General features: G+C 45.7%; 1 protein-coding gene across 2 annotated transcripts in view; it reads right to left on the bottom strand.

Annotated features, from left to right (window-relative positions):
- MOCS1 (molybdenum cofactor synthesis 1) overlaps positions 1-27,786 on the bottom strand; it is a 497,242-nt gene that overhangs the window by 17,080 nt on the left and 452,376 nt on the right. Inside the window, exon 10 of one of the 2 annotated variants that reach the window (XM_069608747.1) lies at positions 16,247-16,309. In XM_069608747.1, coding sequence (XP_069464848.1) covers positions 16,254-16,309 — 56 coding nt within the window. In that variant the 3' untranslated portion in view covers positions 16,247-16,253. The remainder of the gene's footprint in view (positions 1-16,246; positions 16,310-27,786) is intronic. The other variant, XM_069608746.1, reaches the window with a different exon arrangement.

The raw sequence follows: 27,786 nt of genomic DNA, 5'->3' as shown, positions 1-27,786 counted from the left end.
CCTGTGATGTGGGAAGCCACACCCCTTTTTGACCAGAGCATAATTTTAAAAAGATAGATAACGCCTAGTGCAGACTGGTCAAAATTATATAATTAATATCATTGTTCTTGTGATTTTTCTGTGCACATTTTAAGAGGCGTTAGGACCCTGTGGTGTATTCTGGGGGGTTGCTAGCGGAAAATAGGGTCTCACTCCAAATGTATGCATGTTAAAAATCTGACACTTTATCATCTGAAACCCATATCCCTGGTGCACATTTGTGTAAAATCTGGAAAGGTTTAGAGGTCGTTATCTGGATGAAAAGGGGAGAATTCTGTCATCAGTGGACACGACATCGTACAAAGACAGGGATCGGATGGTTTGGTGCTACAGAAAATATGTTAACTGGACCTATAATATGAGAGAAATGGTACATAGATAAATATGTATTTGGATCAGAAATAGATTTGTGTACAATTTGACAAGGGGAGGTTCCTCTGACCATAAAACCTACAGCATCACTCTGACACTCCATTTCTTCCCCCCAATCAAGGGAGAGAGGAAAGCTTGGCCAATGATAAGTGAGAGGGGCAGGCTTAGCTAGGCCCAGGCACACACCCATTTTCAAAACACATAAAAAGGGCCACTGAAACCCAGGTAGAGGTCAATTCCATTTTCTGCGGGACGCTCTGCCGGGAGTCTCCAGACTTCACATCCATCAATCTCCAAAGACCAGAACTTTACTTCAGAACTTAAAGCAAGGGCCTAAACCCACAAACTGAGAACTCTCTTCAGCAGGCCTCAGCAGCCTTAAAATCATTTGCAAACTATTCCACAGTCGGGCGAGCTGTCTAAATTCTGTGCCAAGAACTTTTGCGAGGACCCAGAAAGCAGTGTTACATCCAGAATCCATACAGGCTAGACCAGCAGAGCAGAGCTGACCCAGACCGCTGTGAGCAGAACCAGAGATCCGGATCGCTGTGAGCAGAACCGGTGCCTGATTGACCCGCCGAGCAGACAGAACAGCAGCCGGACGTGTTGACCAGATCCGTGACGAAGCCTAGCTGAAATTTATATTGTGAGTACCTTGCAGAACTGTGCAGAACCAATCTCTTAGTTAAAATAATCTAATCCAAACTATCTTAACCTAAGTAGAACAGCTTCCTAGAAATCGTGCCATCTGTCATTTTTAAAGCTGCACAACTGTCACCTGTCAATTCTGCAGCTGCAAGCTGTCACCTGTCATTTTGAGTTTTACTTTAAATCCGAAAATCTACCTTTATTAAATCGTCCGTATCTCTGGAACCGTTTGGGCTAGGAACGTGGGTTAACTTTCATCTGAAAGCTTACAATCTAGGCTTTCCAACGAACCTAGACTTCCTTATACTTTTTCCGTAATCGCGAGACACGCACTCGCGAAATTTACCGCGATTTGGCACAATTTCTTCATCTGTAGAAATCAGCAGCTTTTTGCTTCTCTTTGCTAAAATTTGTTTGCAATCTGCTAATCATTCATAGAGTATTGTTAAAGTGAGCCTGAACTAATATAAAGTAGCCATCACCTACCCTGAACCTCTAGAGGGAATTAAAAGCAATTTTAGCACCTTTTCACTTCCTTGCAAACCACATTAAAGTAATTCGATTGTGTTTAAAACTCATCCCTGTTTTCCCTAAGCTTGCTGGGAGAACTGGAACTGTGTATTGCATTATAAAGTGTGATTTGTTGGGATTCTTGAAGACTGTGTGCTCTCCTTCCATTTCTTGTATTGCATAGGGGGGGAGTGAATTGTCAAAAGAAAAACTGATCATATTACCTTTTGCTAAAATCATAACAAGTTATTTCTGTACTGCATTTTATTCCACCTTGCGTTTCCTGGAACCATATAAAGCATTCTTTTCCACCTTATTCTTCTGTTCCTATTCATAAGTTAACTCTTGCTGACTACTGCTCATATTCACAAGTGTAATATCCATTATCAAATTATTTATAGAAGTGTGATATATATATATATATATATATATTGTTTACATTTTCAAATAAACCTTTTAATTTGCAAAACAAACCTACTTCTTGGCTCAGTGGGGTCAGGGGGATTCTAAGAGGGGGGTGTTATACAAGGGTTGTCATCCAGAGTACTGAAGTGGATATAAAAATACATCAATAAGGGTTTTCCTCAGCATCCCAGGCTAGGCATTGACTTAGCTGTAGTGTTGATTGAATATCGCTTACAGGACTGCTGTTTTTGAAACCCGGTGCGGCTAAAAGCACGAATGTGGATTAATGCAGAGTTCATGAGGGCTGGTATCCTGGAACCAAGCTTGAATGAAGGAGGGGTCTCAAATAACAAAGAATGTCACATCCACTGTTTATAACTCATGCTCAGTCACTCACTTAAGATGACCACAGGCTTGCATTTCCCAAAATGCACTCTGGCATACTCGGATGTCCCTCATTGAAATACATGTCCACTGTGCATTCTGCATAATTCGGTCCAGCTCCCCAAAGCACTACAAGTTTTATAACGCACTGTGACTCACTCAAGAGAGAAGACCCATACGCCTACATGCGCCAGAATGGATTCTACAACTCCCATAGGAGTGCCCTTCCGCCTGGACCATTCCTTGCTGGTGAAATGCCTCCCTGGGCTCTTCCTCAGCTTCAGGACATCTTCCAAGATGGATTGGCCACTGTTCTTTCGTGGTCTGCAGAGCTGCCTCACTGGTAAATCCATCGGACCCACGTGCCTTAGGATGGGGAGTCTTTCTGAGCTGGAAATGAAGTGGGTTTCAACTGCTTGGTCTCGACTCCATTTCGAGGCAGTGTGTGTCCCCATCTCCTGTTGCTCTAGTCATGGGAAAAGTCCTTACTGGCCGTTTACCTCTTCCGGCTCCCTTGAGCTGACCCGGGAACCTTTGGTTTTATTTCACTGCACCTGTTCTCATCCTCCTCGCTGCTGAATTCCCCAAGCCCCTGGGTGGTCTCTTCAGAGACCCCATATGTTGGTGTTTTCCTTGGTTTAGACCCTTGATGAGTGTGGATTAGATTCCCCTCGACTTGGCACCTAAGCTCGCCTGTCCTCCTTCAAGCCCCCACTGTCCCCCCACCACAGGTCATGGGCCTATAGTGCTTGTCCCCGGGTCCGGAGCTCTTCTTGGCTTCATCAGGAGACCAATGGGGTCTGGAGTAGTGGGTTTTGAGGTCCCCCTTATATCGATGACTTCAATTATCTGGAGTAGGCTTTGTGCTCCCTCCTCACTGGCATGCTGGTCGCGAGCCCTAGGCTGGAGCTCTTCTGCTGCACCTGTTGGGTAAAAGGAGAACGTGACCACATTTTACCTGAAACTGACGCTCATCTATGGGATTTGGCTCTGTTGTTTGTTATGGGAGAACCTTTACAAACTCTTTAAACTCCTACGGTACTTACCTGAACGAAGACCTTTTTTCCGTCCCACCCCACACCGTTCAGGGCCTTGGAATATTTAGAGAAGAGAGTCATCTTAGAATATGCCTCCGTGATTTATTATAGATTGAAATCATTACAGCTAACTCTGTGCTATAGGAATGACAGTATCCACTTCTGCAACTGGGGCCATTAAGGCTCAGCACTGTATTTCTGAACGTATTTACTGCCTGCTATCCTTTGTTGCCATTTTCTATTTGTTTTCATTCCTTTCTTCCCCTCCATTCAGAATTTAAATATTCATAATTAATTTAGATGCATTTATTCACGCTTTTAAGCTCCATAGTGTTTCGTGTCAACAGGCTACACCAAACATATCAAAAACAACAAACGAACACTATGTACATCAGACAAAGGAGAAACATGTAAAAGTGATAATCATAGATAGAATCCTTATAGGTGTAAGTCAAAGGGTCTATATTCAATATAGTGCACCCGAAGAAATGATTTCTTTGCCTCGATTCTGGCCTTGTAGCCTTCGAGGACTGTGGACACTAAACGCAATAATTAAAATCAACAGATGCCTACCTTAACTTGTTGTAGCCCAGACAATCAATAAAACAAGCATTGGCAAAGCTTGTGTAAGGGAGGCATGGTATCAAAACACTTACACAAAAGGTACAATCCGAAAACCTTTATTAAAGTTTCAATGGGGTTAGAGAAACTCCTACTTTACCCTATAGCTAGCATGGGAGTAGTTTCGACCATTAAATAAATAAAACAGTCCTAGTTGAGTCTATCAACTCTGTACCTTTCACAGATGGGAAATAACCATTTGCATATCAGTCTTTGTCCCGCCCACATGGGCAGTCCAGTACCGAAATGCTATGGCAATTCCTCTCTGAACAAGAGTACCAACAGCAACCCCATACGCGTGTTTCAGCCTTGTTGGGCCTCAGCAGTGAGGTGAAGCTGTGCCTCTCTGAGTACAGTGAGCAGGGAGACCACGTCTGGTTGCCCCCAGATAACTTAGGGTGACCAACCCCAAGTTCCTTTCAAATATTTAAAAAAAGGTAGCAGGTGCTCCTCTCCAGAAAGAACATGGCATGATAACCTGTTCTGAGAAAGGTACAGTGAGCAAAAAGCGTGTGCTGCAAACTCATCTCAGAACAGGTTATCATGCCATGTTCTTTCTGGAGAGGAGTGCCTGCTACATTTTTTGAAATGTCCAATATTTGTTTTACGACATCCATGACATCAGCAATCATGCAATTAGTAATGGCATAAACTAAGCTTTAGCCCCCATGCTCAAAGATATCCATGGAATGTTTGCAGGAACATTCCATGGATATCTTTGAGCATGGGGGCTAAAGCTTAGTTCATGCCATCTCACTGAGTGTGGACATAGAGAACAAGCAATACAAGTGATGAAAACCTCATAGGGGTACGGTTACCAGATGCAAAGGTCTTCCAACAGAAGGAGTACAATTTTCTGGTCTGGGGAAAGTGGGATAAGCATTGGGTTGATGTTAGGAAGACTTCTCAGAAATGTGCTAATTCCTTTCTACCTTAGAGACCCCCAGCTCTTTTGCTGGACTTTTTATCTCTCATGTAATTTTAATGTGATTTATTCGCAGTGTTTCTTTTGACTTTAGAGTCTGAACAACTCCGTAGGCATCATCTTTACATTGCGTCACACAGCACCTTCAATGCAGTGGCACAGGGACGTCTCTTAGATTTCCCAAAGGTTTAAATACATTCGCTTGGTGAAACTATTGTTTCCAAGAGCAGTGACGTGAAATTGACTTTATTTACATTTTGTAACTTTCTAGACCCAGCACACACTACCTTACAATAGGATGCTGGAGGGATTACTTAGTATCCCCTTTGTCTAGTTTCTCATGTAACATTTTTATGTTACCCTTTCTACAATTAATGGCTGGTGGCAGTGGTTTTCCTTTAACTACCACTGTGTGTTTTGACAGCGGGCTGCGTTCGCAGCTGCAGTAAGGCACCCATGGGTACCCATTTCGTCAAAATGGCTCTGTTCTTTTTTCACCATTTCTTGTTGGAAAGGTCCATCTTGAGATTTACTCTGCGCGCCAAACCAGGTTTGGTCTCTTTGATCATTTTGTCTTTGGCAGGATTCACGAGTGAAGCCCGCCTCTGGCTCCAGTATGTCTGGCAGGGGTAGGAAGTGAGGGAGGTGCCCGAAACTCCCTGTGCTTAATCCCCTTGGTTACAGGAATTTACCCAAAGGTGATTGGCCGGCTGGCTGTCCAGCAAGGACAGCCACCCTGCTGTGTGATTGCTAGCTACGCTGGAATGAATTGGAGAAACCTGCATAAAAGGCGAGGCATTTTGGCTTGGAAGACAGAGTCAACCACTGGATGAAGGACCCAAGCACTAGAAAGATCCTCCGGACTTCCCTGATGCAGGACTGACCAAAACTGAGCCACCTCAGAGTCCTGGACCCCAGAAGCAAGGAAAGTCTGAAGTGGTATCCAAGAAACGCAGTGTTGCTATTTGCTGTCAGATGTGAGGAGGAGAAACACTGAAGGACCGCTGAATTGAAGTTTACCCATTGCTGCAGCTGACCGTCCCATTACAGAGCAGGAGTCCCCAGACATCATCCCTCTTGTCCCCACGACTGGGGCCCAGGAACTACAGGATCTGCAGAACTGCACAGGAACAGAAGCCAGCTGGAACCATTTATTCTAACCAAAGGTACTGTACAGTCTAAGAGAACTTACCTCTAGTTGTGTAGCCTTACTTGCTCTCATTTGAGACATGTACGTTGCAGAGTTGTTAAAGCTTTGCCCTTCAAAAGCCTCCCAGCTTGTGCCCTTCAAGTGTTCTATTTTCTACAAACATTTCTAAAAACATTGTGCAATACTTTTAACCTACCTGCAAAGAAGATCTTCAGCTCCCCTTGACACTGTGCAATTAACATTGGCTGTCCTGGCTCCCTGAGAGACTCCTCTTTACCTCTGACTTTGCGCTTTAGCCTTTCCCACAGGAAAGGGTTAATTTACTCTGCTTTGGAAGGTTCTTAAAAGTACTTACCTGTTTATGAATTATTTGTTAACCTACGTTTTATTTTCCTATTCTATCTTTTCCACCAAAATCAGTATTGCGCTAAATGTCCCAGTGATAAATCAATGTCCACATTGTCCTAGCTATTTAAGTCCCCTGAGGTGTAGGAAGTGTCTGTGTGCCATCCCCAATGGGTATCATCTAATTTAGAGAAACTAAGAGTATGGTTTGAAGTATATTTAAGTGTTACATGTTTTGCTCCCTTTCTGAAGAAGGCTTAAATAACTGACTGAAACTAATTAATAATGGTTTCATCAAGAAACCTTGAGTGTAAGTGTTTTTTGAATACCTTTGTGGTGAAACTCTGTCACAACCTTACTGCTCACATTGACCCTTCTTGAGATAAGCCTGGCTGCTCAGCCATACTACCAACCTGTGTAGTTCAGACATATACCAAAGGTTGGGTCCCTATTGCCAGAAGGTCAAGGTTATTGTAGCGCACCCGAAGGGTATTGCATGCAATCCTGCCTAACAGTCGAGACCGCGCCCTCAAGGCCTGAACCACATAGGTCTCGGGGGTTGTAGGAATGAAAAGGAGCAGAGAGCTCACACTTAGCAGCCAACTTCTTAGTGACAGATGTCAAAGCAGAGCGCTTATTCCCAACCCAAGTCCACGGAGCCCAAAACTGCCAACCACATGGTCGATAACTGCTACATGAGGCCAACACATCCATATGATCAGCACAAATGCTCATGAAGGCCTCCTCAGTAGAGGTGTCAAGACCACTGCCTTTCCAAACCCTCAGCCAACACTCCAATCAGGTTGTAGCTTAAGTCCAGCCCTGTATGTGCCCCTGGAATCAAATATCTAATAGGGTTTAACACCACCTGCAAAGTCCTCAAATCCAAAGGGGAGGGTTTGACTCCTCATCACAAATAACCCACAAAGCATGACAGTTTCGTGAGCACTGGCACACTTGCAATCCACTGAATAAGAAGTGACCATGCAGCTGGGGCCACTGTGGTGCCCACGGCAGGGTGAGTAGCACTGTCCAGTGAAGGATTAGTGGGCACCAGAAAAACAGGCGGTGTCTCCATTGCCAAACTCCACATTCTTATACATTTCCTTGCATAACAGGTATAGACCCCTACTCTTATAGGCTGGGTTCAAAGTCCCACAGGGATGTTTTCTTGAAGGGGCCCTGTACTTTGTGGATAACAAGCTTTGACCTGGACAACTATTTTATTCCATCACCTGCTGTTGAAGCACCAGTCTGGTTGAACAGAATGGGAAACTTGTATTTAATTAGCTGCTTACACAGTTGTGCAAGATCTTCTGGCCCACTGTGGCCACCAGCGCTGAACAAGGCTGGTCCTCATTTCTAGGATCATACAGTGCGTTGAAAACTTTGGATGAATGCTACCTTCTGGTCTGTGACACAAAACACCATGTTGGAGACTGGGTGGTGGGACTACGGTGACCCTGGGGGCTGGATGCAAAACCTGCTCTGTGAAGTAGGTCCTGGAAGAGGTACACTAGGATATGTATTGCTTAACCAATCTTTAAAAGCCCATCCCTATACTAGGTGACTCTCACAGAGTCAAGGGGGTATAGGGATCCAGTGACCAGGGGCTGAAGAGGAAGGAAGCAGAGCAGAGTTTATGAAGATTTCTACAGGTTTACTGGTAAGTAATAAATAGTTTGTCAAGTTAGGGTTCCAATAGGTGGTTTGTTCCAATAGGTAGTTCACTTCAACAGTACTTAGGGTGGCCTGGAGGGGGTGCAAGTAACAGCTTAACTGCAGCCCTCCAAGAACACAAGAACTCAAGAACACATCAAGACCAAGGTACGCACCTAGGCTTAGGACAGTAACTTTTGCTATCCAGTCAAACTATCTAAAACATTGTAGAGTGGTCAATTTCAAAGTGGACCAGAAAACCGAAAAACACTGCAAACTTTAATTAAATAAAGGGTAGTGGGTTAAAGGGGTTAACATGGTTTGGGATAGGGTTGGGGTGGCGTAATAAGGGTTAAAAAGGAGGTTTGGGGTAGGACATATATATATATCTCCAGACAAAATCTTGAAAAAGAAAGTCGAATGACAATCTCGAAAAATAAATCTCGAAAAAATTCGAATTCCCTCTTTTTTAATTATATATTTATTTTGGGGTCCGGAAGTAAAATAAAAATGGGTAAAAAAAAAAAAAATTACACATGTCCCGATAATCCCTGATATTTTTTTGCTAAAATTGCTACATCCACAAACCGTTGTCTGAAAAGTAAATGCACAGTGATGTCATCAATGACATTTGTGATGCCATCTTTCATGTCCTGGGTGTTAGTGTTAGCAGTGCACAGTGGTGTGGGCAGTTATGGTTGCTTAGCCTACCATAACTGTCGAATTTCACGGGTTTTTCGATTTTACTTTGAACCATAATGTCACGTTTATAAAGTTTTTTAGTGAATTTGACAGGTTTTTAGTAGTGCAACTTAACCATAATGTCCCTCTAACAAAGTTTTTTTTAGTGTATATGTGTGTACTTTTCTGTGCTTTCATCAACGAAGACGAACATCAACTAGGTCAGCATAAACAAAAACGCAGAACAATCATCTTGTTGCGCAATTTTCAAAATGTCAAGTAACTGAACGGATGATATATGCATTACCTATAAAAATTACAAAATTAAATAATTAAATAATTTTAACCAATTATGAAATAGTTTTTTACATATCATCCTGTTCAAACCCACTTGGGATAATTAAATTCTGGGTTGATTCCATGCATAGCTATAATAGTGAACTGTCAGTACTCCATACAAACACAGACACATTAATAGAGAACAGAAGTAATGCTCACTATGTTCCAACATGGCTGCCTGTTTGTTTGTATGTATGTTTGCTGTGTGCTTTTCAGTTAACTCACCTAAGTGCAAAACACTGAAGATGGACTTATACATGATTGTCTATAATACTGCAGACGAAGCCGGAGCAGGGTGAAACGCGTCGTTCTCTTTTTTGTTTTAAACTGCTGCTGCCTTCGTTTGTCCATGTACTTTTTAACCAATAAAGGACGCTTTTGGCTGCACTAAGAAAAAACTGATTGGTTGTGGATTTGTGAAGAAGATTGATGTTTTTCCTCATGAGCACAGCCTGAGTGCCGTTGCGCCCACGATTGGTTTCCAGTCCCTTTCTTTTAAAAAAAAAAAAAAAAAAAGATTTAACATTTTTTTATACACTGTTTTTCTGTATTTTCACTGCGATGTAATTTACCACTTGGTAATTGTGGTTGGTAAGATCACATATAACCTACCTTTTTAATGAAGGACTTGGTGCAGCAGCAGGTTGGTCCCCAAGGTGAGGTGACAGTTGTTCCCGGATAGGATTCCTGTGCCTGGATGGCTGAAAAAAATACTTTGGAGGGAACAGACGGATGCACTCGAGCAGTGGGACATCGGCAGTGGCTCTTTCGTGGCATTGGTGCGTTGGAGCCCTTTGCAGGCTTCGGGCACAGCCACAGTTGGCGTCCGGTAGACTTCTCTTCGGTTCGTTCAGTCTATGACTCAGCAGATGGGATGTCTAGGAGCAGAAAAGAGTCACTGCAGGCCCAGAAGGATGCCCACAAGGTTCCAGCTGAAATCGTGCTTCTTAAGACGTTGCACCGTAAAATGGAACAGGTGCCAGGGTATTGGGAGTGTGCAGTCCAGGAAGGTTGCAGCTCTTCGTGCGATGGCGCAAAATGTAGGTGGTCTTGAGACTGGTTAGCCCCACCAGTCCATGGGATGAAGTAGTCTTCTGGAGATATTCCCTGTCACTCTGAATTCAGGGTTGGGTCTTTAGCAGTCAGTCAACGGCTCTGGCGGTCGCTTGGAAGTTGCTGGATGTCTTTCTATGAATCCTCTTCAGATCTTCAGTCCAGTGGTGAACTCAGATGGCCATCCAAAATCCTCACCTTTTAAGCCAGAAAAATGGCTGAGCCCAACAATCACCAGACAAGCCTTTCATGCAAACCTGGGGGGGCAAGGGGGGGCTGTACAAGGGAACAGTCAGCCTCCTAGTTCAAAATGGTTCCAGGTAGGCAAACAGCAAGACAAAGACCAGGGGACTTTCGGGTACCTCACATACTTCATGTCCTTTCAGGCACTCTGACTCATCAAAACCTCACCCAGCCATGCAGGTAGACGTAGGCTCAAGCAAGAAAAAGTAATCACGAACAGGGTTTAAAAGGTACAGCCACCATTTTAGACAAATGGTGACCTCTAGTGTCCCCTGTCACAGTTGCAAAGGCAGCCTGCGACAAGTCCACCAAACGGTGTGCAAAAAGGTACACTGCCTCCTGCCTGTTGGATGACATTTTACCAATAACTAACATTTACTGGATCAGTGAGAAAAGGGAGACAATGTTTCCACTCAGCAATCCACATAATGTGGGGTGTGCTTCGTCTCACAAAATAAAATACAGGAGGGATAAAAGGGTGTCCCCCCTGCCCTGGTGACGTGTGTTAACACAGGTAAAATTAAAAGGAAAGGTCAAGGAACTTCTAGCAACACTGCACAGAAAGTGCTGCGTGCTGCAATAATAAAATGCAGATGCCAGAAAACATGGAGGAAAGCATAACTCCATTAGAATGTACCCAAGATGTCAAACGGGTTCCCCAGGTTAGAGTAAAAGCATACGTGAGTGTGGAAAAAGGTTCCCGCTCACTCAGGAGAATTAGATTTAAAAAAACAACAGTCCAGCAAAAAGTGCTTGCGGACTCACAGATGGAGAGAATCTCACTCAGAATGGAAATCTATTCTAACATGGTCCAACAGCAGGCATGCCCACTATTCCTTGGGAAGAGAGCTCACCCCTGCCTTGCATGCCTTCTTGCTTAAGGGCTTCAAGGTAGATAGAATTTCCAACAGAGGTCCAATTAATCCATCTTGTCCTTGTAAGAGTCCATGGATGAATCAAACAAGAAGTGGACTTCCTCTTCTTATAAAGGCAGAATGTGAGAGGATAATGATTCAAAGCAAGCCTGCTTTAAGTGCTCCAATCTAGACTGTTAAAACAAGTGCCATTTGATTTATGAGATTACATCAGGGGTGTCTTGCCTGCAGGAAAGGGAGGCAGAAAGCGGTAGAGAAACCTAACAGAAGATGGTGGAACCCCTCTGTCAGCCTACATCCCCCCCCGTCCTACCTACTGTAACTCTGCCCACCCTTCCAGGCCTGCTGACTTCAAAGGGACTACAGTGATCAACACCATGGTGCAAGAGTGGCTTTTGTTATATGAGTGCAGGCTTTGAAGCACCTGTACGCAGGGAAGGAGGCCTCCTGGGTGGGGATGGATAGGAGGGAGGCAATGGAGGTTCCTGTGCCCAGTAGAATGGTGTTGGGATTCCCCTGGTGAATCAAAGAGGCATTGTCCTGCAGACAGTCAGATTGGACACAAATACACATCCGTTCTGTCACAACTGATCCTGCTCACAGAGCTCCAACCAGTAGGATATCAAATTATTGCTGTGCTCTTAAGTCACCATGCCACAACTAGGAATGACTAGTATTTTCAGATTTACATACCACCAGACTGACTAAGGAATACAATTATTATAATTTAGATCAGTGGTGCAAAATCCCACCTGTGCCAGCTTGTGTTCCGACAGCAGTCAAGAATGCAGCATGTGAATATTGAACCTGTTCTTTGCCACTGTAGAGCTGGGGCTGTAGATTGCAGACTTGTTACAGAAAAGGCACATGTAATATAAATTAGGCAGGGAGCATTTACGAAAGGGGGAGGGTGGCGGTCTTACTATCAGACCTCCAATTACCCACATCATTTTATGTCAATAAAAATCAAAACCGCCACGGCTTTAACACCCTTGTAGATGGCAATCTGTCACATATACATAAAAAGTTCTAAATGGGGTAAAAAAGCAAGATGTACCCAGCACAGGACTTTCAATGTAGCTCATGAAGCCCAAACCAATGATGAGATGGTATTTAAAAGAATTAGGTGGGACTTAAAACTACATGTTTTACTGTTTACTTTAATATACTGTACTTTGCATTTGTACCGCGCACCAGATACCCAACGGCTTAAGGGTGCACACATGTCAAAAGCAACCCCACATAGACAAGAATGGGTGAGTATATTTGTACTCAGAATAGAAAAAGAAAGGAAAAACCTTAGTCAGGAATCTAAAAGAATAATAGTGTTTTTTATTTCTTTTTAAAGAGGTCAGTGAACTTGACCTCTCTAAGGTCCAATGGGAGCGAGTTCCACGCTATAGGGTTATTTGATCTAAAAGACCTCAGATTCTGTTTCTCCACTACGCTCTCCATCGAGTAGGATGGCATGCGACCCATGCAAAATTTGTGTGTGTGATCAATAGCATTCTAAATTGGACTCTTCCCTTCACTGGCAGCCGATGTAGACTCCGCCTGGCATCCGACACGTGGTCTCTCCATTTGAGGCCCTTCACCACCATGACTGCACTATTCTGAATAACCTGCAGACGGTTATTCTCTGATTGTGGGATGCCAACAAGAAGACTACAGCAGTAGTCCATTTTTGAACTGATTATGGCTCTAGCTATCATTTTAGCATTATTATGCAAGATGAACGGACGGTGGTGGGCAAGTAGTTTTATGTAGTAGGTTGACGAGTATACCAAATTACTCACTTGTGATTTCATATTTAAATTCTGGTCTAGGGTTATACCTAAGGTTTTAACTTTCTTTTGCACCTCCAGCTTGCAACTGGCGATGATGAAGCTGTTAAACAATGGACCTAACTTAACCATCTTATTTTCGGTTCCCACCACTGTAAGTTTGGTTTTATCATTATTGAGAGCTAGGCCACTTTGTACCATCCAGGTATGGATGATATCTTAGACTTTGTTGATGCTGCTTTCATCTGTACTATGTGACCCTGTTAGTGGGATGACACATTGCGTGTTATCCGCACAGTTAGCAAATGTAATGCCATTGTGCACTAGAAGGTTGAAGAAGGGAACCATAAAGATATTATAAAGAGACTGGAGATACATGCACCCTGATGCACACCATAGACTAGTGATACTGGTTTAGCCTCAGCTTCCCCATTGGCTACTCTACAATGACTTTCAGTCAGGAAAGATGCAATCCATTGTGCAGCCTGATCTGAGAATGATGCAACATCCTTTAACCTGATGATTAAGATGTAGTGATCCACAAGGTTAAAGGCCGCAGCGAGATCCAGAATCATGGGAAGAGAGGCTAGCCCAATATCCATGGATTCCAATAGCTTAGACTTCAAATCGAGAAGAGCAGTCTTGGCCCCGTGGTTTTGTCTAAAACCCAATTGAAACTTATTCAGGATCTGATAGCTATCAAGATGTGAAGAGATTTAATAATAGGCCACCCTATCCAGAATCTTCAAGAGAAAAGGAGTATTGGTGATCGGCCTATAGTTTGTCGGTATAAGTGGACAAAGCTCTGGCTTCTTTAGAACGGGGTAATCTAGGCTTTCTTTAGTCCTTGATTGTCAGGATTCGCCCGTGGAAGTTATGGAATGCCTGGCGATTCTAATGGCTTCCAGAGAATTTGACACATCATTCTAGTCCTCATCCAACCTGGCGGCTTAGACTATAAAAGCTAGCCACGCCCCCGACTTGCTGCATTGTATCTGTTTCACAACTCTTTAGCGCTTTGTTTACTCGCCGAGTTTTTCTCCACCTAAGTATTCCTGCCTTGTTGTGATTTCTGCCTTCTCGGTTCGTACCTCGTACAGAGCCGCTCTCCTGTACTTTTCCTTCTGCTGCTACCCTTTGTACTGCTTCTGTATTTCGTTACTTCCCTTCCGGTTCCTCGCTGCTGTTTGTGTACCCTTTACTTCCCTATACTGTTTCTCCCTCCTTGATCTCACTTCTCTCCGCTTGCGGTTGATTATCTTCCTGTTCATATCCATTTAGCCTTCTGATTTTGGCTCCATTTCGTCCCTTCGGTACGGAGTCTTCTTCGCCGCCTCCATGGCACTCCTTTGGGCACTGACCTGTATCACCAGCGGTTTCACGGATCAGTCAGGTACGATTCTTCTTCTTTCCTTTCCAACTTGTGTTCTTTATTCCGGATCATTATATCTTACCTTTCTCTAGTGGCACGAATTTCCTAACTTTCACGGGTGGTGTTTAGCAGTCTTGCTCGACTTACCTTTCAAGATCATACCTCCTACTTCTGTCATAGGCTATGTTTCCCTTCTTTCTGTTCTGTTCGCCTACAGAGCAAGCTGTACACAGTCTGGATCCAGATCACCGCTACTCCACTATCTTCCACGCTCCTGGATACTCCCTGCCGGATCCTATACAAGTGTGTTTCTACTGCACTGCTTGGACTATTCCATCTGAGGATTAGACATTGTGTCACCATTTGCCTTCTTACCTCAGTAACGGATCATTTCTACATAAGTCATCTTGAAGACTCACAGGGTTTTTTGTGGCCAAGGATTTTTTCCCTGTTCTTGGGGTCTAGCTCCTCGTGGTTCCCCTATAGCAGGTCTCACTTCCTGCCAAGGTGGCCTCTGTGGAAGCTAGACCCTACTTGCACGATGAGAAGAAGAAACCAGCCAAGGAAAGACTGACACCAGACGTCCGGAAGGCTCGGAAGAAGACAACCACAGACTCCAAGGATAGTTCTTCTGAAGGCCCAGGTGAGGAGGAGGTTAGGGAGGTTCGATTATTATCTGACATTGATGGACATAATTTTCCACTACCGAAGTGTTCACGAATTTGCTGAAAGGTGGTATTAGCATAGATAAGCACTCTTTGATAATCATAGATGTATCTCTGAAGTTAGTTTCTTGCAATTTCTTACTAACTTCGGGACCTCCCCATAACCTATTTTTCTTACGAAACATTAGTTTTTGATCTGGAAATAGATACATGAATGATCCGACCAGGGACATGGCAAGACTTCGAGATCGGAGATGTTCACCTTATGGGAAGCCACACAATCCAGAGTGTGTCCCTTTACATGTGTGGGGACTCTAACTGATTGACAGAACCCAAAGCAACCTCCAAAGTGCCCGCTATGTCATCCGAATCACTACCGAGCCAAAGGTTAAAATCCCCCAAAATTAATCGTTTCTTGTTATGTTTAAGCAATGGTAATACATGATTGGTCAGCTGATCAGGGAAGTCGGGCGTAGCTACAGGTGCTCTGTATATAATAGGTTGAGGGGGTTCCATGTGTTAATATCCCCACAAAAAATATCAACATAAAAAAATATCGCCATATTTTTGCAGCGATATTAAGCCATGGAACCTGCGGGGCACACCCCGCAAACCCCATAATTTTTTTAATGGAGCGGGAGACACCCCCCGCAACCCCTGGTCCCAATAACCCCATAAATTATCCCCACTAATAATATCGCCTATGGCCTTACCCCACGACCATATATATATGGCTATATTATTGGTGGGGAGAATATTACCTGATACCGGTTGAGGGTCATTTCAGGACTAATGTAATTTTCACCACTATTAATTCAGAGCCTGGTATGCTTTCGACCTTGGCCTCCCAGATCTTTAAGTCTGATTTAAATATCAATGTGACTCATTACCACGATAGCCTTAATAAGGCTGTAGACAAAACATATTTGCCTCATAGAAATGTATTTCTGGAATGTTCAGTTAGAATAAGAAATCCATTGCACTGCATAAAAACGTCCCAAATAATTTGTTTACATTGCGACCTGCTTTAAGGAGTGGACACAAGAAAATGAAACGTGCTAGCATTCGAATGCTGCACAATGCTCCAGAACTCCTGCAACAAAAATAAAAGATGCATTAAAAAAAACTGCTTTACGTACTGCTTTCTCACCCACCGATCAGGATCATTGGCCGATTCTTCATTTGTGAGATGTTGAACATGCCTATGAATGAAGGGGATATAAGAAGAACATTAGACTTTCATTCAACCTACCAAGGGCAGCTGGAACAGCCTGGGAAGCAAGGGCAAGAGCTCATGAGTTGTGCATACCTGAAACTAAACTGCAATTGTTTTCAATACAATGGGTGACAAACATTTTCTCCACATCATATTTTAAAAGCTGAAGTCTAGGGGCCCAAACTGAAAATAGTCAACAGTTTGGGGATTCAATTAACATCTGCTTCCACTTTAGCAGACGTTATCAATGTAGGGTGAGGAGCTACAGGTGGAAATATGATCGGTGTAGAAAATGTACCATGGAATACAACTCAAAGGACATTTAGACTACTGACATAAATCTCCCTCATGAAAATATCATTGCAGAATATCTAGTAGACCTTTGTGGCATCTGGGCCCTTATTGAAGGATATGCAGCAGATGGCTGTGATTAAAAACGTGGGTGTCATCTCTGAAGTGCATGCAGAAGTATGCCTCTGGCCCAGAACTGTATGGAATACATTACTCACCGTAATCGTATTTCTGGTGCTTGTATCTGCTTAGATTCACATGCTATGCATAGGCCGGCATCTAGTGGAAGCTGCAGAGTATTACAGTTGTTTTTAGAAACTCGAAAATGGACGTCGAAAAGGGGCATGCCAGTAATACTATCCCAATTTGTCCTCCTCTGTACCCATGATCCCTCACGCATGTAGGTCCCTCTGATTGTATTTTTTCTGACATGAAGTAGCATGAGGAGTAGCGCGAGTACAGAGTATCCAAGCAGATATATGAAAAGCTCATGTAACATCTATGCACCTTCTCTCAGGGGAGGAAGGGTGGGCACATGTGAATCTAAACAGAAACAAGCACCAGAAATACGATTACAGTGTATAATGTATTCCTTCTGATACTTGTGAAATGTGCTTAGATCACATACTATGCATAGATTAGCAAGCAGTGTTATGAGAAGGTGGTGGGTCAGGAGAAGGAGTAGAGGTAAATAGATGTTTTAGAACCACTTGGCCCACCTGTGAATCTGTCTTTGAATGGGTGTCAATGCAGTAGTGCTGAGTGAAGGTATGAACTGAGCTCCATGTAGCTGTCTTGCAAATGCTGTCTATGGGGACATTTGCAATGAAGGTTAGATTGGCCCCGGTACCTTGTGTGGAGTGGGCTCTTGGTGTTATAGGCAGTGTATTGTCTGATAGTGAGTAGCATAATTGTATACATTTGACAATTGTTAGGGAGAATTCTCTTAAAAAGGCTAATTTCCCTTACCTATAGAGTCCCCCAGCAGCTTTGCTGAATTTCCCGGGTTTATTTTTTACTCCTGCTAAGAGTGAGACTCTTTTTCCCACTCTTAGACATAGTTTTGATGTGTGTTTCAGGCTATTTTTGTGCTTATGGGCTATGGCGTTTTCTCGCTCCATAGGTATCATCATTTTACATGTGTGTTACACAGCACCCTCAGTGCAGTAACACAGGGGTGTTATAGTGACCCCCAAACATAGACTCCATACCCTGGGACTGACTACTATCTCCAAGGGCATGCAAAGTTACCATTGACTTTGCTAGTCAATAGTTATGAACAACACCAGTACAAACCATCTTACTATGGAGGTACTGGGAAGGATTAATAGTTTTTCCCTGGTGTTCAATTTCGAGAGGGTATTGTCCAGTCCCTCTCGCCAAAGTTTCTGGCTGGTGGCAGTGGTTACTACCACAAATATTTCCCTATGGGATTTTCCTATTGTTCGAGGCTACCACTTTTTATGACAGCCTCTAACACTCTAACATACCACCGTGTCATTTTAAAATGAACTTTTCTCTGGTGTTTTTTTTGCCAGATCTTTGATAATATTTCTTTTTCTCGTGTCGCCCTTTGTCCTTTTGGCAGGATTCTGGACAGATGCCCTCCTTCAGGTTAAAGTGAGTCTGGGGTAGACAGGATGTGTGGGAGGGAGAGTAGCAACCCAAGTCGCATTCTGCCCTGACATGCTGGGGGTTATCCCGCCAGGATAACCACCCTGCTGCGTGAGTGACAGCTAGGCTGAATGAATGGGGGTTTTTCTGCATAAAAGCAGGGACCTGCGGACTGGAAGATAAGACGTCGCCACTGGACCTGAGAAATCCAAAGAGGAGGGAAGCCAACGACATCTGCAATGACTGAACCACCGGTGAAGCCCTGCAGATCCTCACCAATTTCTCCAACAACAAGAGAAGATCTTTACCTGCAAGAGCCTTCTTCCCTTGAGCTGGTGAGACCAACCAGTTCGCAAATCGCCTTCGAGGACCTGGCTTGGTCGAATCACCAGTGCCAAGCACTAGGAGACCGGATAGCCAGGCACCCGTCCACCACAACCGCGATTTGAAGGAGCGTACCTTTTATTCTGTTTTGGCATCACTGCGGCCGTCTTCTTCACTGGGCAGTGCAGTGACTTGAACCTTCCTCCACGACGAGAGCCTCTCTTCCTCTGCTGGATCTCCCGAACTGCCGGAAATGCCAGGAACTACCGCCACCGCAGGAGCCTCTTCCATGTTTAAGGTACATTGTTCCGCCAGGCCTCCCGTTTCGTTGGGTACTGTTAAAGGTGTTTTAAATCCTTTACTTACCTTCTGGGCTGGCCGTCCCTATAGTCTAACATTGTCTTTTTACCTTCTGCACCCTCCTTTTCAACTGTTACACAAAGACTTGACTGCAGCTACTAGAACCGTTTGAACCTGGGCACTTTGCCTCGTACCACTGACACTGGAAGAGGCCTATTGACTCTGCCTAAATTCTGTTACACTTTCCTTCTCTAGATTGCTTTGGTTGGTGCACCTAAACTCTTATAACCACCTTTCCTTCCCCTTTATAAATTGTTGAAGTGCCATTTTGCTCGGTTTTCACCTAAGTATTGCTAATGCTAAAGTACTACCTTGTCCAACTTGTTCACAATCCGATTGGGAAGTGTTGCTGGTGTGTTTAGGAGTCTAACCCTGTATAACTTGACCTTTCCCTCCCTCTGAAGAAATTGTTAGAGTGCCATTTCTGCTTGGTTTACACTGTGTCATTTTGCTCAGTTTTCACTCTTGCTCAAACTTGTCTACAATTTAAATAGGGAGTTGTGTATACTTAAATATTCTTTTTGATAAAAAGCTTTGGTCAGTGTTTCCTTGTACCACAGTACTGTAGCCCTATTGTGTAAACCCTGAGTAATGCTCATCTCCCTCTTGAGATATGTGTGACTGCTCAGCCACAGCTACCAACTAAATCTGTGTGGTACAGACTGATACCAAAGGGGATTTATTACATATACCTGTAGTCCTAATCTTCTGTAGTGCTCCCCAAGGGAACTGTATAGGATTTTGCCTAACAACTACCCATTTGTAGATGGCTCTTTTGAAAACCCAGTCTCCCTGTCTGCCTGTAGCCATGGAGATAAACAGTTGATCAGTCTTCCTCAGTGGTTTGGTCTTATCTACGTAGTAGAGAACCACCCTCCTCACATCTAGTGTATGGAGTTTAACCTCAGCTGAGCTTGTTGGCTTCTGGAAGAAGGCCGGGAGCTCGATGGATTGGTTTACGTGAAACTTGAAAATGAATTTAGGTGAGAACCTAGGGTGCATCCGTAAAACCAATTTGCCTTTATGAATGATAAAGAAAGGGTCCTGCACTGACAAGGCTTGGAGTTCACTGACTCTTCTTATGGAGGTAATTGCCACTAAGAAGGCAGTTTTATAGGTTATGTGTCCAAGAGTAGCCTGATGCAAAGGATCGAAGGGGGGTCCTATGAGGTTTGCTAGTACTACATTTAGATCCCAACCAGGCGGGGTTTAGAGACCGGAGGATGAAGTCTCTTTACTTCTTCCATGAATGCCTTAATAACTGGCACTTTCCACCATGAGATCTTACTTTGCGAGGTGGTGTATGCTAATAAAGCTGCTAGGTGGACTTTAAGAGAATTAAAGACCAACCCTGAATCCAACAGGTGGAGCATGTAAGTAAGAATGTGTGATGGAGTACACTCTAAGGGGTTTATCTGCCTAGATTGACACCAAATGACAAATATCTTCCACTTGAGGAAAAAGCAGTGTCTGGTGTTTGGCTTCTGTGCTTTTTTCCGGATGTCCATATACCGTTGTGGAAGATTAAGGTGTCCGAACACTATGACTTCAGGAGCCATGCTGCCAGGTTCAAAGAGTGAGGTTGTGGATGTATTGTTGACCCCCCCTGTGTTGAGTCAACAGGCTGACTTGGTACGGGAGTTTGATGGGGTCGCACATCGCCAGTTTGCACAGATGTGGATACCATGGTTGTCTCGCCCACATAGGAGCAACTAGGATGAGTGTCATCCGTTCCCGGTTTATCTTGATCACTACCCTGCTGATTAATGGAGTCAGGGGAAAAGCGTAAGCAAATCTCCCTGACCAATTCATCCATAGGGCGTTCCCCTTGGAGTCTGGTAGGGGGAATCTGGACGCAAAGTCTTACATTGCCTGTTCTCTTTCGTAGCGAACAAGTCTAGGGAGTGGTAGCCCCAAAGAGAGAAGATGTGGTCTACTACGTCTGCGTGCAGTTGCCACTTGTGCTCTCTTGGCAGAGGATCTCTTGCCGAGAGAGTCCGCTAGAGTGTTGAGTACACCTGGAACATGTTGGGAGGATACGGAAAGCCTTCGTCTGAGTGCCCACTTCCATATTTTCTGCGCCAGCTTGGACAGATTTGGAGAGTGTGTACTTTCCTGTTTGTTGACATAGAACATAGCAGTAGTGCTGTCTGTTAGGACTTGTAGTGATTGGTTTGTCAGATGTTCTTCGACGGCTCGTAGTGCCTTGAGGATTGTCAACAACTCTAGCATGTTTATGTGCCTTTGTTTTGTCTTTTGTGACCACAGGCCGTGTGCTGTGTGGTGAAGGTAGTGGGCCCCCCCCCACCCGGAAAGTGACGCGTCTGTTGTGACGATCGCCTGGGCTTCCGGTTTGTGGAAAGGTTTCCCCTTGAGCAGATTCTCCCTTGATTACCAGCGTAAGCTCTTTCTACCCATGACATACAGTTTTTTTCTCTCCTTGTCCGGAGGAGCTTCGTAGGATGCCAAGGGGGTACCGGGTACCAGCTCTCTTCCTGGTAGTGGTGACTATGAAAGAGTCTGGCCGAAGTTGTCCACTTATATATAAAGGGTCGGAAGGCGCTGGGAGGAAGAGCTTCTCAATTCTGGGGTTTACCACCCTGGTTTCATTAGGTCTTTCTAAGGAAGGCTGAATCCTTCTTTGGACTGACTTAAGCTGGGGAATAAATTGAGCTGCAGGTTTCTTGTCACCCAAGATATTTTCTGCAAAATCTTTTTCCTGTTGGATCTCTTGCGTGTCGATCCTGAAATGCTCTGCAGCCCTTAGGAATATATCATTGAACAGGGGCTGGTTGTCCACAGGGGAGTCGGGTAAAGGAGGAACTTGCGGGACCGGAGAGTCCATTGCAAAACTACTGACTCTGTGTCATTTTGATCCTGATCGATCCGTCCCCACACCCCCCCCCCCGACGTCGTACTCATCAACATCGTCATAATAAGGGTCATCCTCATCCATGTATACATCACCCCCTGCATCCAGGTCGTACAGGGCCGAGGAGAGGCAGGGAGTTATGGGGACTGGCTCCACGGACAGTTCCACTGGGGGAAAAGATCTTTTCTTAGCCGGTTGCGCTGGTATTTGGGACTGAGTGTTACGCTCACCTGGTATCCATGGGGTCGCCACCCAGCCCTGGTTGGATGATTTGCACTCTCGAACCCTCTCCCGGTCCCTTGGTAAGGCCTCTGGTTAAAGATGGGTCTGCAATATAGGAGAGCTGAATTCAATACCAGATTGTCTTTATGTTTTCCCACCTCCCTTGGCCTCAACTCCTTCCTCCCCCTTGGGCCCTCTCGTCACGTTAATATTGTAAAAGGTGGATTCTCCGTCTTGCTCCTCATGGCAGGGGCGCGTAGATGTGGGGGGCGAGCAGCGACCACGTTACTTCACTGGAGCAAGCCCCCCTGTGGGAATCCAGGCCTGCTGCGACTCCGTAGGTTTGCTGCTTTACAGTCTTTATATGCAGTTCTTATGTTCATCTTAGTTCGACTAATAATGTCTTGCTTCTTTCATTTTAGGTATGGAAAGGTATTTTGGTGTTGTCATGCAGTTTGAAGATGAGCATGGGCCGGTAGGCGAAAGCGCGGTGTGCGCGATGCTGTCTGGTGAGTAATGCGCGATGCGTGGTGCTGTTTCGCCTTTCATATTGCTAACCTGTGTCTTTTCTCTCCTTGCAGGTTGCGATGTTCCTCGCCGAGCGCTGTAATGTTCCAAGCATTGATACTGACCAGGAGATGACTACCCAGGTAAGAATTGTGTGGCTTTCTTCATTCTGGAGGAAACATGAGTAAACGCTTACTAACGTTGTCTTTCTTTCTCCTCTTTTCAGGTTATGGTATTCCAGGATGCATGCGGTGCCGGATGATGGAGTTCGTACCGTCAGGTGAGTGGAACTGAAGTCAGCGATGGATTGAAGACAGGATCCTGTTCCAGGTAAGTTTCGTAGTGTTCTTTCTCTCCCTGGAGGTCCTTGGTTTCAGGTAAGCTGGCATCAAAGAACTGGACACGGTGAGCGTTACACTGCCCACAGCAGAATAACGAAAAGCACGTTCTGCTGTTTGGGTGCGGTTTAAATAGTCTCAGGTAAAGTAGTCCCAGGCCTGCCAGACCCAAAAGACTAGACCGCATAACTCAGTTCCTTGTAACTGAGCTATGTGTGTGCCTCCATGTTGGCTGAACCCCCCGTCCCTCCCAAATTAAATAGTCCCATTCTAATGTTGGTCTTCATGATGATTATGAGACTGGCGCCAAAGGCCAGGACTGACTCAAAGAGAGTCTTGGGTGAGTTTTAAGGCCTTTGACCTGGCCCTAACTGGAAGGCTGACTTGCCCGTGAGGGCCAGGGGTAAGGGTCATGACACTGAGAGGCTGTGTCTCTTGTGTTTGAGTCGGATGCCTGGATAGTGGGAGGCGTGTTGGCAAGATTTGTGAGAACATGTGGATGTTCATCGAAAAAATTAGCCAAACAAGTCATACGACTCATGACTATCAGTAGGCAGGGGTAGAAGTAGGGGTGGAGGTGGGATTATAGCTCTTCCTCAAATAGCACTTCCTCATGTACACAGATCCGATCAGGCTGCTCTACTTGATCAGGCTCCCCATAGGTGTCTTGGGCAGGAATAACCACAGGTTCTGGGGTGGATGACTGCTCTCTAGGTATGTCACTCCTATCCCCTGAGTCCTTAGAGGAACTGGACTTGTGCTTCTCTTTATGATCCCTGCTCTTAGAGGAAGCTTTTTTGGAGATAGGGGTCGAGGTACGGGACTTGGGGGTCTGTTCATCAGCAGAATCGGCCAATTCCGAATCCCTTACTTTGTCTTCGACAGTAGGCGGAGTCTCGACTGCAAGGATGGCTTGCGTGGCGATTTTAAATACCGCAAGGCCGGGCAGGGGTGTTTTGAGTCCGATGTCTTTTGTTTTAGCGGGCTTGTCGTCAGATGGCCGTATGGGCGCTCAGAGGACGTCTGATCAAAGGATCTGCCCCCAGTCGTCAACTCTTGCCGTGCGACTTCACTCGCACCACCGTGGGGAGTGTGCTTAGTGTGGGGGAGTGTTGTGCCCTTGCCGCCAGGTGCCTTCCCCGTAACAGGACCGCCAGCCTCTCTGTTAGGGTCCGGGGCTGGCACTGGGGAACGTCGAGGTTCCCCGTCACCCTCGCCGTCCGAAGGAACGGCATCGCTGCCTTCACTGGACGCCTTTTCAACGTCCATAGCGGCCTCTGCCTGCATGGCGTGATGGGCCCAACGCTTTGTCCGCCTGTCCTTGAGGGTCTTGGCTCGGAGCAGTTTACAGGCGCGACAATGAGCCTTGTTGTGGTTTCTGTGCAAACAAAGGTTACACACCCTGTGTTTGTCAACCCACGTATATTTTTTATTGCAGGATGGGCAGAATGTAACCCCTTCAGTGCCAAGGGCGAGATATCTCGTCCTTGGAATTGCATGTGCAGTGCCAAGGACGAGATAGCTCGTCCTTTTTGGCACCTTGTTTTGAGCGATCCCTGCAAAGCAGGGATCGCTCAAAACTGTAATCAAACCCCCCGGGCTATGTGAGGGGGAGATCACGTCGGCGTGAAACTGAAAGTAAATTCACTGCAGCAGCCATTTTTGGAAGCTGCAGTGAAGAAAGAAAGTGAGTGCCCTTCTTTGTCAGCCTCGATCTCCGGCTGTATTTCAAACCGGAGATCGAGGCAGGTATCGTTGGAAAGGGGAGATTCTCCCCTTTCCAACAATACCCTTTGTGTGGGGCGCACGATCCGTGGGCAGAACTGTCACTGGATCAATAGAGATCCGTTTGTGAAGCGGGGGGGGGGCTGCTTACTAGGTCCCCGTGGTCCCCTTCCCCCAGTGACCCAAAGCATGGGGTCACAGCGCTGGAGACCCCTGGGGGCAGATGAGATGATCACTGCCCCCAGGGGTGAAATTGAAAAAAATATATATATTAAAAAAATCGAGGGTGGGGGGGGTGGGAGGGGCTTTGGGGTCCTGGGGCCCACTAGGCTACCACAGATCTAGGAAAACGTGGTGTCCTTGGAAAGGGGAGATTCTCCCCTTTCCAACGACGCCATGTATATGACGCATTGCTGGTCACGGATAGGCGCACAGTGCTCGATCCATGACCAGCAACCCACTGGACCACCAGGGATATGTTTGTGACGTACAGTAAACAGCCCTCTCCCCCCCCTGGCCCCCAAAGCATGGGGGCACATATGTGCACAACCCTGGGGGCAGATGGATGATCATCCGCCCCCAGGGAAGGGGCAAAAAAAAAAAAATTAATAAATGGAACAGGGATGAGGGGTGGGGGGCCTGGGTTTTTTTGCCCCCGTGAAATGGTGGTGGACCTCCCCCTTCCACACCAAGTGGAAAGGAGGGCCACCCCTTGTAGCCCTCCCTGGGGGCAGATTTATGCCCCCAGGCAGGAGTACATGAGGTGGCCCACCATCAAATTGTGGGGTGGGCAATGTGGGCCACCAGGAATTAGTGTGCAGGCCCCCCAAAGGATGGGGCCTGCAGGTTAGGCCCCACTGGGGGCAGATGGCTGATCATCTTCCCCCAGGGAAGGGGGCAAAACAAAAAAATGAAAATAACAAAAGGGAATTTTGGGTGGGATTGGGGGGGCACTAGCCACCAGGGATATATTTTACAGAAAAGGGGGGTGGCCCTCTCCCCCTCACCCCAGGGGGAAATGGGGGTACCCCTTGTAGCCCTCCCTGGGGGCAGATATCTGCTCCTAGGAAGGGGCATCTGACCCCACGGAGGGCTGAATGAGATGCCCCCCCTGCATTTGGTGTGGGGGGGGTAGAGGGTCAACCCCCATTACATTAAAAAATTAACTGGCGGTTTAGGGTGCCCCTCAGCCTGCCCTAAAGTGTAGTGTACCTTTTCCATTTTTTTCTTTGTTTACGAAACTTGCCTTGGCGCAGAGGGGCACATTGGTGTGCCAATCTGGCACCGGGGTGCCCAAAACTTACTGTCCCACCCACTGGGAGGCCTCTCCCCCCACCCCAAATGGAGGGGGGTGTACCTCATGCAGCCGTTTGTAGGAGGCCCAAGGAGGCCTGCATGAGGTGCTCCCGTGAACATTGTGTTTTTTCCCCACCAAATATCACACTTTGTCTGGGATTGTGGCTAATATAAACTGGGGCAATTTGCGCAAGGCAGACCTCTGTGGATTCCCACGGGTGTCCTCTTTGGGAAATGCATGGGGTTCCCCGTTTTCCTTGGTGGCATGGACACCCGAGGCCCATATCTGGATGATGTGCCCATCTGCAGAGAGTGTGAAATTCAGGTGTGAAAACAGACTTGGGGTTACTTGTGTTTTAGGCTTTCCCCTTGGCGCCCAGGTAGGTGCACCCACACATGTGAGGTGCCGTTTCCATCGGGACACCTGTGGCAACGCGCAGGAAGGTATAACATTTGTTGTGTTTGTGTGGTTTTCATAACGTTTTGACCCATTTGCTGGTGCCCTTTGTCACACTACCCCTTCATTTCCCAAATGTGACCAACATTTAGTCGCTGCTTTAGGCACCATACACTTTTGTAACCTGCACAAGTCACCTACCCTTGAAAAGGTCTGCCTGTGCTCTTTCAAAAAATGTGTGCTTGCCGTTCCTCACCACATTGGTTTTCCCGATTTACGCATGCTAAGTGCGTCTGTTCAGGCCGTGAGCATAAAACTCCTGTGTACCATGGCTCAGTGTTTGGCTTGTGGTATTGCTTGTTTTGTAAAAAGCTACAAAAAATGTGTGCTTTCCTAACTGCAAGAGTCGAGGAAATGTAGCAGAGAATTGCTTTACTCAAAATTCATAGAAGCCATTGCCGTGCCAAGCCAACCATGTCCAACACATACCTTTTTTTCGGTCCTTTTCCCGCTTTTCCCCCCAATCTATAGCCTTTTGCCCTACCTAGTTGTTGCCTGACCTACGCAAATCACCCCTTACTAAACTTTTGTCCATTTTTCAGAAATATAGGCCTTTCTGTCCTCCAATTCGGCTTTCCTACCCTTTTCTTCCATTCCGTCCATGCATGTCCAATTGGCAAAAATGGCCAAAAACCGCCTACCTCTCACAAAACAGTTGATAACCACATCAAAATATTTTTTTTTCGTTTCCACTCAACCTGTTACTTAAAGCCAGGAAATTGGGGAATTCAGCACAGCAAACCATTTGTTCCTAGCTCTTACAAGGAAAAAACCACATGCTTCTTTGTACATCATTTTATTGGCATTTTTTGAAGAAACCCAAAATGTTCGCCCTTTTTGCTTATTTTCTCTCATCCCCCTACAGAAACCTAGGATTCCTGGGGAGCGTTACGACCGCCTACATGTGGGAGAAAAAAGGAAACAAATTTGGCCGAGATATCTCATGTAACAAAAAAGTTACAAGGCATTGAATGGCCACATACCGAAATCACCAAAAAAGGCCCTGGCATTGGGGGGGGGAGAATTCCCATGGCACTTAAAGGTTTAAAGGGAGTACGCTTCATGTTGTTGGCAGACAGCTGGGCGACAATGGAAAATGATGGGAATATACATGTTTATGACCACCCCCCACTCTCCCTACTGTAAGGCCGAGGCCGAAAGGGCCTTCCAAGGCCAGGTGGCGCCGTCGAAATCTTCGTCCGACGATCAGCTTCTTAGTCTTCCTGGAGTTTTCACTGCGTCGAAACACGGCGTCGGTAAAGGACAGAAAGTGATATGAACTTAAATTATAAAGGTCAATGGCGTAAGCTGAAATGCATTCCGAAAATATGCGATTGCTAACGATGGCGGAAAAAAACAATCTGAGGGACCTACACGCGTGAGGGATCATGGGTACAGGGGATGTCACAATAGAGATAGTATTACTGGCACGCCCCTTTTCGACATCCATTTTCGAG

Source organism: Ambystoma mexicanum, chromosome 4q, assembly GCF_040938575.1.
Source record: "Ambystoma mexicanum isolate Mex_15411 chromosome 4q, UKY_AmexF1_1, whole genome shotgun sequence".
NCBI lineage: Eukaryota > Metazoa > Chordata > Amphibia > Caudata > Ambystomatidae > Ambystoma > Ambystoma mexicanum.
The sequence above is the reverse complement of the archived record's forward strand: the minus strand, read 5'-3'. Positions and strand labels throughout refer to the sequence as shown.